Below are 13476 nucleotides of genomic sequence, written 5' to 3'. Positions count from 1 at the left end.
AGTTTCGATAAGAAAATGGATCAAGTAAATATAGTCGATTGAATGTAAAATTTCCGAAGCTTGCTATAGGGCAAAGCATCTTCTCATATTGATCTACGTTTGTGTCGACAGGATTCAGTAATGCAGAAGTATGATCTTCATTTGTAGCTTTACGATAGTAAGAAAATCTTTCATCTAAATAAAACTGCAGAATCCAAAACAATACCAAATATTTTGCCCAAAAATAAGAGATTTATAGTGATAAACACTCCCAGGCGTTTCTGCCTGCAACAGACCTGGCATTAGCCGTGCCTAGCTGACGTGACGTCGCCAACAAGCGCCTTTGAGTCGGTGTTGGCCGTACTCGGGCCTAGAATCGCACGGCAGGACAGGTGGTGCTGCCTCCTGGTGCGCGCTGTGGGAACGCGCGGCTGCTGCCGTGAAGGCGCAGCGGGCCGCGCCAGTCGCTCTCTGGCGGCAGCGCGGGCAAGTCGGCGGGCGGACGCGGACCGCGGCACGCGAACCCACCACCCACTGCGGCACGGCCGGCGTTCCCACAGGCACCGAACCGCGGGCGCGCTGCGCGACGACGACATCACCCCCGACGCGGTTTCGATCAGGCGGTCGACACGCGGTGGACGAAACCGTATCGATCGCGGGTGCCGGCGGGCTCGATTCTGCATTTGTTTACATTGAGGATCCAGCCGGTGTGAAGGTTCACGATATATACAGACGATAAGACTGGTGTTTTAAAGTGTCATTAAGCGTAATTTTTTTTTCATTTGACCCTGCGTCACGCGAAGTTGCGCAGTTGTGTTTGCTAACGACCTTCAATCTGAGAAGTAATGTTTTTGTGCTAATTTAGGCTACCAGTTCCCTCAGTATCGCCATTCATCTGAGAGTGATTGGCGACGTGCCAGTAGGAAAGGAAATTAGCTGGTGTTGTACAGCTGTGTTATCTTTCCGAGTTCTTTTTGTCGTTGCGAGACGAGATCAGCCGGGCGGAAGTGATCTGCGCAAGAGGCGGTGACCGGAACATGAAGCTGTGCGCTGTCGGCGCCTGAAATGCAGCCACAGCAGAGCACGTCCAACATGAGGAACAGCCACCACCACAACCATAACCACCACCATGCCAACGGACATCTCAAGACCAACGGACACATCCCGAGTAAGTACCCACAGCTCTTGCTTCTCGCCTCGCCCCGCCCCGGTTACAGCTTTCTGCTCTAGTTGACCAATCTGTAGACTTGTCGTGGATGCTGAATACGCGCATTTCAGTGTTTGTACTGCGAAGGAGTTGATTAAGAATTCAGAGCTCGACTACGCATGAAAATGGAATGGCACCAAGAGCGGGGTGTATTTCATACGAAACCCTCGCAACTAAGGTAGGTCTACGCTGAAATTCTGATATCATACTTTCTTTCCTGCATTTTGATTTTAGAAATGCTTCCCTGGAAGCTCCCAAGGAGAAGGAATGGATCTACTGTTATTTGTTTTATTTTAGGCGCACTAGCCTTTTCTGACGGTGTTATCCTATCTTGCTCTCTCTCTCTCGTTTTGTAGCACAGCCAACATCCTCGACAATGCACGTGAGATTTTATAGTCTTCGCCGATCCCTCCAGTATTTCCTACTACGGATCGTTTCACTGTTAGCTGGATGTGTTAGGAGTTGCTCAATTAATCTCTACCATCTCCAGGTAGGGGTTTAGTACATGTTCTTTCGTTTTAGCACATCTGGGTTCGAATATGATAGTGCCCCACCCAACGCCCCACCAGTTCTTGGTTGTGGTGATGAATTCATCTCCAGCATAGCCTAAGGCCTATTTTAAGTGCATCAGACTTTTTTGGCGGTGTGATCCTATCCCGCTCTCTCCCTGTTTTGTAGTACAGCCAAACATCCTCGACAATACGCGTCAAATTTTATAGTCGACTGCACATGAAAATGGAATGCTTAGCTAATGTTATAAATGGCACCAAGAGTGGGATATATTTTATATGAAACCCTAGTAAAACTCTTTGTTTCCATATTTTTGTGAGGGATAATATGGACAGAAACAAGAAAAAATTCTTAGGTAAACATTGGCTCTAAATTGGATATCTCAAGCGCAATGAGCACAGTACGCTGCTGATGTTTCGTTGCTATCTACAGGAGACATCTCCAAAGATACTTCGGCAATTGAAGCTAGTTGTATATGTATCTTTGGAGATAGCTGCCGCAAATGGGAAAGAAACGTCAGAAAATAGTTTTACACTGTGAACAAACCGATTAGACTGGAAATTTTAGCTGAAGAAAAATTTGGTTGTGAATTGGCGAAGCTAGCGAATCTTAAAACGAAATAAAGGTCGTGGTAACATAGGAAACTGTAGCGTAATCCTAGGTCTACGTTTTTTCCATATTTAACTCTCTTTTCATTATAGAAGGTGTCCCACGAGGTGTGCTCAATATTTAGGGATACAACAGAAACGATCCTTCCAAGCAATAAAGTCTAGTAAACAGAGGCTCTAAAATGCCTATTTTAAGAGCTATGATCACTTCTCCATCTTCGATACTGTGAAATAAAGCTCTTTGCTTTCCATATTTTAGGAGGAGGTAATATGGACCAAAACAAAAAAAAAAAAACTTCTCAAGGAAACATAGGCTCTAAATTGCACACCCCAAGAGCTATGAGCACTTATTCGGTAGAAGAGATGCGTTTCACAGCAGCGAAGATGAGCAAGTGCTCATAGATCTTAAGGTACGGGTCTTAGACGCAATGTTACTAGACTTTTTGGCGTCGAATGATCATTCTTGTCATATCCGTGAACACAAGCTATTTCTCCTGCGACAGCCTGCATTTGGTTAAAACTGCACAGTGAATTCAGAAAAGCTATACTACGTAACCGATATAACCGCCAACGTGTTCTTTGGAGTACACTGTCGTTGCATAAATAACTATAGATGAATTACAAAAAAATGCAAGGGGGAGCGAGGAGCAGGTAGTAAATGTTGCGCAAATCTTCGTCACCCGGCTCTCAAGGAACATTGACACGGACGAGCTGACGCTACAGGACGAAGAGTTTCAGCAGCTGGAATGCCAGCTGGTCTCGGACAGGACGTCCACTCGCGCAGAGTGTTTATGACGGAGTTAAGGAGGGCCCGGCGAGTGCGCCCCCGGCCTCCCGCGCGGCTGCTCTCGCCTTGCGTAACCCACTGAGCGGCGACCCTTAGGCTTACGGGACCGCGCGCCGGTGCCGGGGTACCCAGCACCGGCTCAGCCCGGCACAGCGCAGCCAGGGTCACACAGCGGGCTGCGCAGCCTGACCCACTTCCGCAGTCCTTCTTCCCAGCCGCCGCCCGCACTTAGCATCAGCGCTCTTTCTCACCGCTTTTGCGGCAGCAAAGAACCTAACAAGCACGAAATATCATTGATCGGCCAAATCTACAAATAATCATTTCTGGCGCAATAAAATTGAAACTGGGACGTACGCAACGACGGCAGACGTCACATCACGAAAGAAAAAGTTTTCAAAATGGTTCAAATGGCTCTAAGCACTATGGGACTTAACATCTGAGGTCATCAGTCCCCTAAACTTAGAACTACTTAAACCTAACTAACCTAAGGACATCACACATATCCATGCCCGAGGCAGGATTCGAACCTGCGACCGTAGCAGCCGCGTAGTTCCGGACTGAAGCGCCTAGAACCGCTCGGACACCGCGGTCGGCCAAAAGTTTTCACTAAATTGGCATTACAGATAACCGAAAAATGGGATTGAAGAGTTCCCTTCAGAAATCAAGTGTCCGAAAATTATAAGATGATTAAGTGACGAAAATGCACTGAAGCGCCAAAGAAATTGGTATAGGCATGCGTATTCAAATACAGAGATATGTAAACAGGCAGAATACGGGCCGGCCGTGGTGGCCGAGCGGTTCTAGGCGCTACAGTTTGGAACCGCGCAACCGCTACGGTCGCAGGTTCGAATCCTGCCTCGGACATGGGTGTGTGTGATGTCCTTAGGTTAGTTACGTTTAAGTAGTTCTAAGATTTAGGGGACTGATGACCTCAGAAGTTAAGTCCCATAGCGCTCAGAGCCATTTGAACCACTTTCTCAGAATACGGCGCTGCGGTCGTCAATGCCTATATAAGACAACAAGTGTTTCGCACAGTTGTTAGATCGGTTACTGCTGCTACAATGGCACGTTGTCAAGATTTAAGTGAGTCTGAACGTGGCGTTACAGCCAGCGCTTGAGCGATGGGACCCAGCATCCCCTAGGTAGCGATGAAGCGCTGATTTTCTCATACGACCGTTTTACGACTGTACCGTGAATATCAGGAATCCGGTAAAACATCAAATCTCGGACATAGCTGCGCCCGGAAAAAGATCCTGTAAGAACGGGACCAACGACGACTGAAGAGAATCGATCAACGTGACAGAATTGCAACCCTTCCGCAAACTGCTGCAGATTTCAACAAGCGTCAGCGTGCGAACCATTCAACGAAGCATCATCGATGTACCCTTGATGACTGCACGATACAAAGCTTTACGCCTCGTCTGGGCCCGTCAACACCGACATTGGACTATTGATGACTGGAAACATGTTGCCTGATCTAACGAGTCTCGCTTCAAATTGTACCGAACGGATACCTCATGAATCCATGGACCCTGCATGTGTGCAGGTGACTGTAATGGCTTGAGGCGGGTGCAGTTGGAGTGATGTGGGACCCCTGATACGTCTGGAAAAATGTTCAAATGTGTGTGAAATCTTATGGGACTTAACTGCTAAGGTAATCAGTCCCTAAGCGTACACACTACGTAACCTAAATTATCCTAAGGACAAATACACACACCCATGCCCGAGGGAGGACTCGAACCTCCGCCGGGACCAGCCGCACAGTCCATGACTGCAGCGCCTAGACCGCTCGGCTTATCCCGCCCGGCGATACGTCTAGATATGACTCTTACAGGTAACACGTACGTAAACATCCTGTCCCACCACCTGTATCCATTAATGTCCGTTGTGCATTCCGGCGGACTTGGGCAATTTCAGCAGGACAACGCGACACCCCACACGTCCAGAATTGCTAGAAAGTAGCTCCAGGAATACTCTTCTTACTTTAAACACTTCCGTTGGCCGCCAAACTCCCCAAACATGTTGTTCAGAAGAGATCTCCACACCGTCGTACTCTTACGGATTTATGAATAGCCCTGCATATCGTCAATTCCCTCCAGCACTATCTGAGATGCTACTCGAGTACATGCCACGGCGTGTTACGGCAGTTCTGCGTGCTCGCGGGGGTCCTACCCGATATTAAACAGGTGTACCAGTTTCTTTGGCTCTTCAGTTTAAGCATCGAACAGTACTGAAACTCTGACCCATGCTTTTCACCGCCACTGCTCTATCAGCTGCACTGGCTCAGCAAGGTCAGCATGTCTCACAGATTGCCTCAAACGTTCGTCTTACTACCACCTTCTCCTCATCCTCTCCAAATTCCATCAGCAAGCTTCCACGATACTGCAGATAGTATGCTGGGTGATACTGTGCTGATGCTACAAACTTTCAGGACTGATGAAGAATAAATGTCAATTTGAGGTAAGAGGCCGTGGTCTGGAAACGACCGAGTCGAAAGTTATAAAAGAAAATCGTTGTGATACGTCTGTCAGTGGAATACGTGTAGCGCTACTGTCGTTGTTAAGATTTTAGGGTAGACAACTTTCAGAGATGGTAGTATGGACCAAAAAAGGAAAAGAAGCCCAATAAACATGGGCTGTAAAACGCATACCTCAACGCCTATGAACACTTGTTCACCTTCGCAACTCCTAAACACATCTCTTGTACTGAACAAATGCCCATAGCTCTTGAGGTATGAATTTTAACGTCCTCATTTGCTAGATAATTTTTTTCTTGTTTTGGTCTTATGAAGAACAGTGCCGGTACATGTATTTTACTCTCAGAGCTATCACAAAGTTTTTGGCTTATAACTTTCGAGTCAGTCGTTTCCGGATCAGTGTCCCTAACTTCAAATTTATAAATTTACCCTTCTCCGTCATACCTGGAAGTATGTATCATCGTCTTGGGATCACCCTGTGTAGTAATGATCTCGGTTCTCCACAGCACCACGGTTGTCAGTGGTATGAAATTCTTCTAGTGGTAGTCGGAGTATACGCTGCATTGAATACTTAAAGTATTTTTAGTTCCAAACTTGCTGGAAGATTAAAATTGCGTCGGGGACCAGTACCCAAATCGGGAACGTTGCCTTCCGCAGGAAATGCAGTTAGCAACTGAGCTACCTAGGCACGACTCCCGATCCGCCCTCAAAGCTCCAATTTCGCTAAAACCTCTCTGCTACCTTATGAACTCAAGAGCAGTCTCTTTCATACCTTACGCTCTTGATAGGGTGAGACTATTTGAGTCGCTCCACCGAGTGAGGTGGCGCGGTGGTTAGCACACTGGACTCGCATTCTAGAGGACGACGATTCAAACTCACGTCCGACCATCCAGATTTAGGTTTTCCGTGGTTTCCCTAAATCGCTCCAGGCAATCGTCGGGATGGTTCCTTCCCTGTCCTGGATGAAATCCGAGCTTGCTCTCCGTCCCTAATGACTTCGATGCCAACGGGACTTCAAAACCAATCTTCCTTCATTCCGGTTGTTGGTCGGCTTTCTGGCTGTGAGTGGACGACGTTGTTAAGGTGCGCGTGGTCAGCACATCGCTCTCCCGGCCGGACACAACTAAAGCCACTTTTTTCCTCCTTCGACTAACTGCTCCGTCACTAAAGAACCCACCGAAGGAACCAAACCAGGGTGTGAGAACACCCGCAGCTTGGCAACTGGAGGACATCCAGCCCAAGGTTGTGACAGGGTTTTACAGAGAGTACTCTACTGCACTGGCTCCTTACTTAGCTTGCATTTATCGCGAATCTCTTGCCCAACGTAAAGTCCCGAGCGACTGGAAAAAAGCACAGGTGACGCCTGTATGTAAGAAGGGTAGAAGGACGGATCCTCAAAATTACAGACCAATATCCTTAGCCTGGGTTTGTTGCAGGATTCTCGAACACATTCTCAGTTCGAAAATAATGAATTTCCTTGAGACAGAGAAGTTGCTGTCGATGCATCAGCACGGCTTTAGAAAGCATCGCTCCTGCGAAACGCAACTCGCCCTTTTTCACATGATATCTTGCGAACCATGGATGAAGGTTGACTCGGTGCCCCACTGCAGACTCCTAACTAAGGTACGAGCATATGGGATTGGTTCCCAAATATGTGAGTGGCTCGAAGACTTCTTAAGTAATAGAACCCAGTACGTTGTCCTCGATTGTGAGTGTTCATCGGAGGTGAGGGTATCATCTGGAGTGCCCCAGGGAAGTGTGGTAGGTCCGCTGTTGTTTTCTATCTACATAAATGATCTTTTGGATAGGGTGGATAGCAATGTTCGGCTGTTTGCTGATGATGCTGTGGTGTACGGGAAGGTGTCATCGTTGAGTGACTGTAGGAGGATACAAGATGACTTGGGCAGGATTTGTGATTAGCGTAAAGAATGGCAGCTAACTCTAAATATAGATAAATGTAAATTAATGCAGATGAATAGGAAAAAGAATTCCGTAATGTTTGAATACTCCATTAGTAGTGTAGCGCTTGACACAGTCACGTCGATTAAATATTTGGGCGTAACACTGCAGAGCTATATGAAGTGGGACAAGCATATAATGGCAGTCGTCTTCGGTTCACTGGTAGAATTTTGGGAAGATGTGGTTCATCTGTAAAGGAGACCGCTTATAAAACACTAATACGACCTATTCATGAGTACTGCTCGAGTGTTTGGGATCCCTATCAGGTCGGATTGAGGGAGGACGTAGAAGCAATTCAGAGGCGGGCTGCTAGATTTGTTACTGGTAGGTTTGATCATCACGCGAGTGTTGCGGAAATGCTTCAGGAACTCGGGTGGGAGTCTCTAGAGGAAAGGAGGCGTTCTTTTCATGAATCGCTACTGAGGAAATTTAGAGAACCATCATTTGAGGCTGGCTGCAGTACAATTTTACTGCCGCCAACTTATGTTTCGCAGAAAGACCACGAAGATAAGATATGAGAGATTAGGGCTCGGTCAGGGGCATATAGGCAGTCATTTTTCCATCGTTCTGTTTGGGAGTGAAACAGGGAGAGAAGATGCTAGTTGTTGTACGAGGTACCCTGCGCCACGCACCGTATGGTGGATTGCGGAGTGTGTAAGTAGATGTAGATTTGGGATTATTCTGGTAACTGACACGACTTCAGATCCAGAAATTCTATGACGAATTTAATTCGTGGTTCGCATTCAACAAATTATACATCTTCTTGGCACGCTAGTTGGCGGACGCAGTGCACATTATGGTCACTTTGCTTTTCAACTATCGAATAGCTCTTGGAGTTTGGTGTTGTTGTTGTTGTTGTTGCGAAAGACGTGAGACCGTGCAGGGCAGCCTTGGGCCAGCAGTGGGAAGCGGCAACCGCAGTGGCGCAGTCTACAAGGCAGCGAAACTTCGGCGGTGCTCAGCAGTCGCGCAACGGGCCACCCGTGGTGCTGCTGCCGGCGTCCGCGACGTAGCCGACATTCCTGCACACTGCTGCAGTGCTCGCTCCTGCACGCGGCGTACCTGTAAAGGCCGGGTGTCAAGGCAGCCAGACACACGTTCACCGACTGCTCAAACGTGGAGACAGAACTAGTCGTCGTAGCTGTCTTGTCATGCCTCTGAGCGCAGCTAGAAAATGAACGTCTCCTTTTCTACTACGTCTCCTGTTTACGTATATGAAATAGTAGTAATTATTGCCAGAAGCTTCTGGGGTTCGACTGCAAGAGCTTTCTGAAAGCAGTTACGCACTGAGAGTGGCAAAAAGACCGAAAACTAGAGAGGATCTCAAGCAAGAATGCGGGAAGACCGGAAAGCGCGTTGTATAACGAAGAAAAGGCGACGAAGCTAGAACGCAAAAACACAAAGGGCGCGGTACAGACTGTCGGAAAATGATGCTATTAGCATCTGGATAGGGAAGAAGGGAAATGTATGAGTAGTAGCACAACCTAAATTGGGTAAGTATTGGTGAATCTCCTCGGAATTACTTGAGACCAATAGCTTATAAGAGGATTTCAGTTCTGTTCCTGCTATTTACGAGTCTAATCTCCTAGGCATAAAATCTGAGCCACAAGGGGAAGTCGGGCACTCGTGATGACTGGGTGTTGTGTGATGTCCTTAGGTTAGTTAGGTTTAAGCAGTTCTAAGTTCTAGGGGACTGATGACCATAGATGTTAAATCCCATAGTGCTCAGAGCCATTTGAGCCATTTTTTTTTTTTAAGTCGGGCAACACAAACAGGTAGCGTGCGTCTGCAGACATAACGTCGAAGGCACTTTGTTTTTGGACTCATTCTGGTTTCCATCATACGACGTTTATCTACTTGTTCTTTCCGCTATATCGTCGAAAACAGACCGTTTTAGACCGTGGCTGTGTACAAAATACAGGTTAATTTTTACGAGCAATATTTGTGATATCGCCATCTTTATACACATTTCTCAAATAGAAAATACTTTTTGGTTTCCAGAATGAGATTTTCACTCTGCAGCGGAGTGTGCGCTGATATGAAACTTCCTGGCAGATTAAAACTGTGTGCCCGACCGAGACTCGAACTCGGCACCTTTGCCTTTCGCGGGCAAGTGGTAGAGCACTTGCCCGCGAAAGGCAAAGGTCCCGAGTTCGAGTCTCGGTCGGGCACACAGTTTTAATCTGCCAGGAAGTTTCACTTTTTGGTTTGTGTGTGGTGTTTTACAGTACATGTACATCAGATAAATAATTCAAAAACACTTCAGTATTTCGTGAACACAAGGAACAACATTGAGTAGAGTAACGCGGGATTTCCAATTTTCGACGGCACCTACCCACGTAGGAACTTCTGCCACATGAGGGAATAAAAAAGGGAAATGTCAACACCAACAAATGTATATCTAGATATGAACGCCTGTCTGAAGATGAAGCTATGAGTTCGAAGCCGGTAACGGCTCTGTTTGTGTAAGTACATAGCATTATCAGTACTGGATGGTCGCTGTTTTCTTTCTCGCAGGAATCGACCTATACTCGTTCTTTATTTTGTTTCGTTTGGGGGTGCACTCAGCCTCGTGATGCCAATTGAGGAGCTACTCGACCTAATAATAATGGCTTCGGTCAAGAATACCATCATAACGACCGGGAGAGCGGTGTGCTGACCCCACGCCCCTCGTATCCGCATCCTCCCCTTGAGGATGACACGGCGGTCGGATGGTACCGGTAGGCAACTCGTGGCCCGAAGACCGAGTGCTTTTTGAAGATGGCTGACCATCCACTCACAATGCTGAGAATCAAATTCGAGTTTCAGGCGTCATTCGTTCCCAAGACATTTGAATACACATTAGCGAAACAAATTTATTAAAAGGATCAAAGAAATATAGCCGACAATTATGGGCTTACTTGTCTTGCTACTATCCTTCGCAAAGTTGTTGGGATTCCTTCAGTTTGTGTTGTTTGCCAACAGTAGGAATTAAAATGCGAAGGATTGTATTTTTTTAATAAAGACTGTCCGTGGATGGTACTTGGAGAAAACAGTTACGTTGCCACAGATACTTCCTTCGCAGGCGATAGCAGAAGAGGGGCGTGAAAGGCCGCGAGTCGGCAACAGGTGGCTGCAGCGGCGCAAGTAGAGCGCGACGGCCGGGCGGCCGCAGGCGCAGCGCGGCGCCACCGTCGCAGCCGGCGCACGCAGTCACGCACCTCACTGACGTAACTCACGTCGCCAGTACTTCCTCGCAACACGCGAGGCTCTGAGCGGTTGCCAAAAGGAGTACAGGAAACGCCACACCCTTACCTATCGAGCTGCAGTGAAAGCGATAGCCTTTCGCACGCTTGATAGCTCTCCTGGAAATGAGGCTGTAGCCTTAATTGCAAATCGTAGAGTATGTTAGTGACGAGTGCGCTGAAAAGACGTCGTACGCTTTAAAACAAATACGAACTGGTCGGTTCGAAATACAATGGTAGGTAAATCTTTCATTTCTAGCTTTTTTTATTTTAAAAAAATGGTTAAAAGGCTCTAAGCAGTATGGGACTTAACATCTGAGGTCATCAGTCTCCTAAACTTAGAACTACTTAAACCTAACTAACCTAAGGACGTCACACACATCCATGCCCGAGGCAGGATTCGAAGTTCTAGGGGACTGATGACCTCAGATGTTAAGTGCTCAGAGCCATTTTTTTTTCGAAATCTGTTGCAATTTGCAAAAGGGTTGCTCTTCTGTCACATTTAACGATTCTATTCAGTCGTCGTTGGTCCTGTTCTTGCAGGATCTTTTTCCGCCCGCAACGATATCGGAGATTTGATGTTTTACCGGGTTCCTGATATCCTCGGTACATTCTTGAAATGGTCGTACGGGAAAATGCCCCCTTAATCGCTACCTCGGAGATGCTGTGCCCCATCGCTCGTGCGTCGACCATAACACCGCGTTCAAACTCACTCAAATCTTGATAAGCTGCCATTGTAGCAGCAGTAACCAATCTAACAAGTGAGCCAGACACTTGTCTTATATAGGCGTAGCCGACCGCAGCGCCGCATTCTGCCTATTTATATATCTCCGTATTTGAATACGCATACCTGTACCAGTTTCTTTGATGCTTTAGTGTCATAATAATAATTTTTTTACATTAATGCTTGGCAAATAGCTTTAGAACAACTCCAAGAAATAGCAATTAAGAAAAAAATCATCATTTTAAAAATATTTGTCCGAAAATATGAGGAGTTCTAGTGTCATACAGTTAATTTAAGACGTACAACAGCAACAAACTCTCATGACTTTGACAGCATTGTAATTTACATGATATAAAACTGAAGTGTGTACTCACCAGTATCGGTTTTATCTTAGCACTACGGTTGTGAACTTAAGACTGCAGGCTATGGTTATGTGAGTTGTAAATTCGGTGATAGTGCTGTTTATTTCAGTCTTTTCTGTATCCGTTCTGAATAGTCAGTCTTTTTGGTAATTTTTTTTCCTAGTGGGCAGGCTCGGTGAGAAACTGAAATGTATTTTGCGTTAAACATGGCTTGCAATTTTCTAGAATTCCTCGCCGGTTTTGAGACTCTTACTTTTCGTACTATTTTACTTCACAGAAGTTAGCTGAGAAATTAGTACATGTAAAAATACAAATGGTTTCACTAAAACATTATGTTTTGGAAGGGTGGAGGGGGAGGGGCGTAGGTTAGCAGTGGACAGGTAACCTTAGTGTGGATAGTCTTGTTAGTGGATTTGTTACATCTTGTAAGCGTTCTGCCAACAAAATGCAATCTTTGTTTTGCCTTCCCCACAACATTATCTAAGAGATCGTTCCAATTTAAGTTTATCGTAATTGTTGTCCGTGGTATTTAACTGAATTGACAGTCTTTAGATTTGTGTGATTTATCGGCTGACGGAATGCGACACTCAGTCCAGAACCGCGCGACTGCTACGGTCGCAGGTTCGAATCCTGCCTCGGGCATGGATGTGTGTGATGTCCTTAGGTTAGTTAGGTTTAAGTAGTTCTAAGTTCTAGGGGACTGATGACCACAGATGTTAAGTGCCATAGTGCTCAGAGCCATTTGAACCATTTGAATGCGACACTGTTGATAGTGATTCGCGTGTGGAGTATGGACTTTAAGCTCGGTTGGAACCTGTTTAACGGATTCCTCGTGTGTACGATTTCACACTATTCATTATTTAGGGTCAATTTCTACTTTTCGCACTATATATCCTGTCTAAATCATTTTGCAGTTGATTTTGATCTTCTGGTGACTTCAGCATAAGCTGAAAGACAGCATCGTCTGAAAAAAAAAATCCTAAAAGGATTGCTCAGACTGTCTCCTAAATGATTTATACCGATTATCGTATCTTTTCTTTGATTACTTATTTATAATTGTATTATTAGTAGACCAAAATTTATTGCACGTGGACATGGCGTGCTTCGGTCGGCTTATCTTGAGTTTCTGTCGTGATATTTCAGCAGGACACCCCGAACCACTTGACAGAACACCCACAATACGATGCGATTTCTTTAGTCAGTACCGTGTTTGTTTAGTGTAACGTCACCACGTGTTTCCGACAACGGCCAGTGAAGGCCAAGTGCAACAATATCGTGGACGGGTAGTAGTCTTGTCACAGTCATCCAACGATACCAACACATGACGGACACGTCATCCAAAACTTCGAGACACCTACTGATGGACCAACTTAGCTAAGAGTTCAACAAGGAAGTCGTGGAAAAATTGACCTCAACGTACATTGATTGTGAAGGCCGTACATGACGAGTCAGCACCTTAGAGACACTTTTGATGTGTTAGCACGTACCAGTGGACTTCTGTTGCAGTCTACACTTCACTGATACTGACTGCAGGAGGGCCATGACGTGTCAGCTGTTAGGATAATCCGTTTAGATCCAGTTGCTGACATGTTTTGCGAATGTGCAGGACTGGAAATGCGCAGTAAGCATACTACTGCAAA

General features: G+C 46.2%; 1 protein-coding gene across 1 annotated transcript in view; it reads left to right on the top strand.

Annotated features, from left to right (window-relative positions):
• Positions 1 to 470: 470 nt before the first annotated feature.
• The window catches only part of LOC126457894 (calpain-9-like), a 1049120-nt gene continuing 1036114 nt past the window's right edge, over positions 471 to 13476 (top strand). The window contains exon 1 of the mRNA XM_050094564.1: positions 471 to 1147. Coding sequence (XP_049950521.1) covers positions 1045 to 1147 — 103 coding nt within the window. The 5' untranslated portion in view covers positions 471 to 1044. The remainder of the gene's footprint in view (positions 1148 to 13476) is intronic.

Source organism: Schistocerca serialis, chromosome 2 (assembly GCF_023864345.2).
Source record: "Schistocerca serialis cubense isolate TAMUIC-IGC-003099 chromosome 2, iqSchSeri2.2, whole genome shotgun sequence".
Classification (NCBI taxonomy): domain Eukaryota; kingdom Metazoa; phylum Arthropoda; class Insecta; order Orthoptera; family Acrididae; genus Schistocerca; species Schistocerca serialis.
Note: the sequence above shows the minus strand (reverse complement) of the source record. Positions and strands in the feature narration are given on the sequence as shown.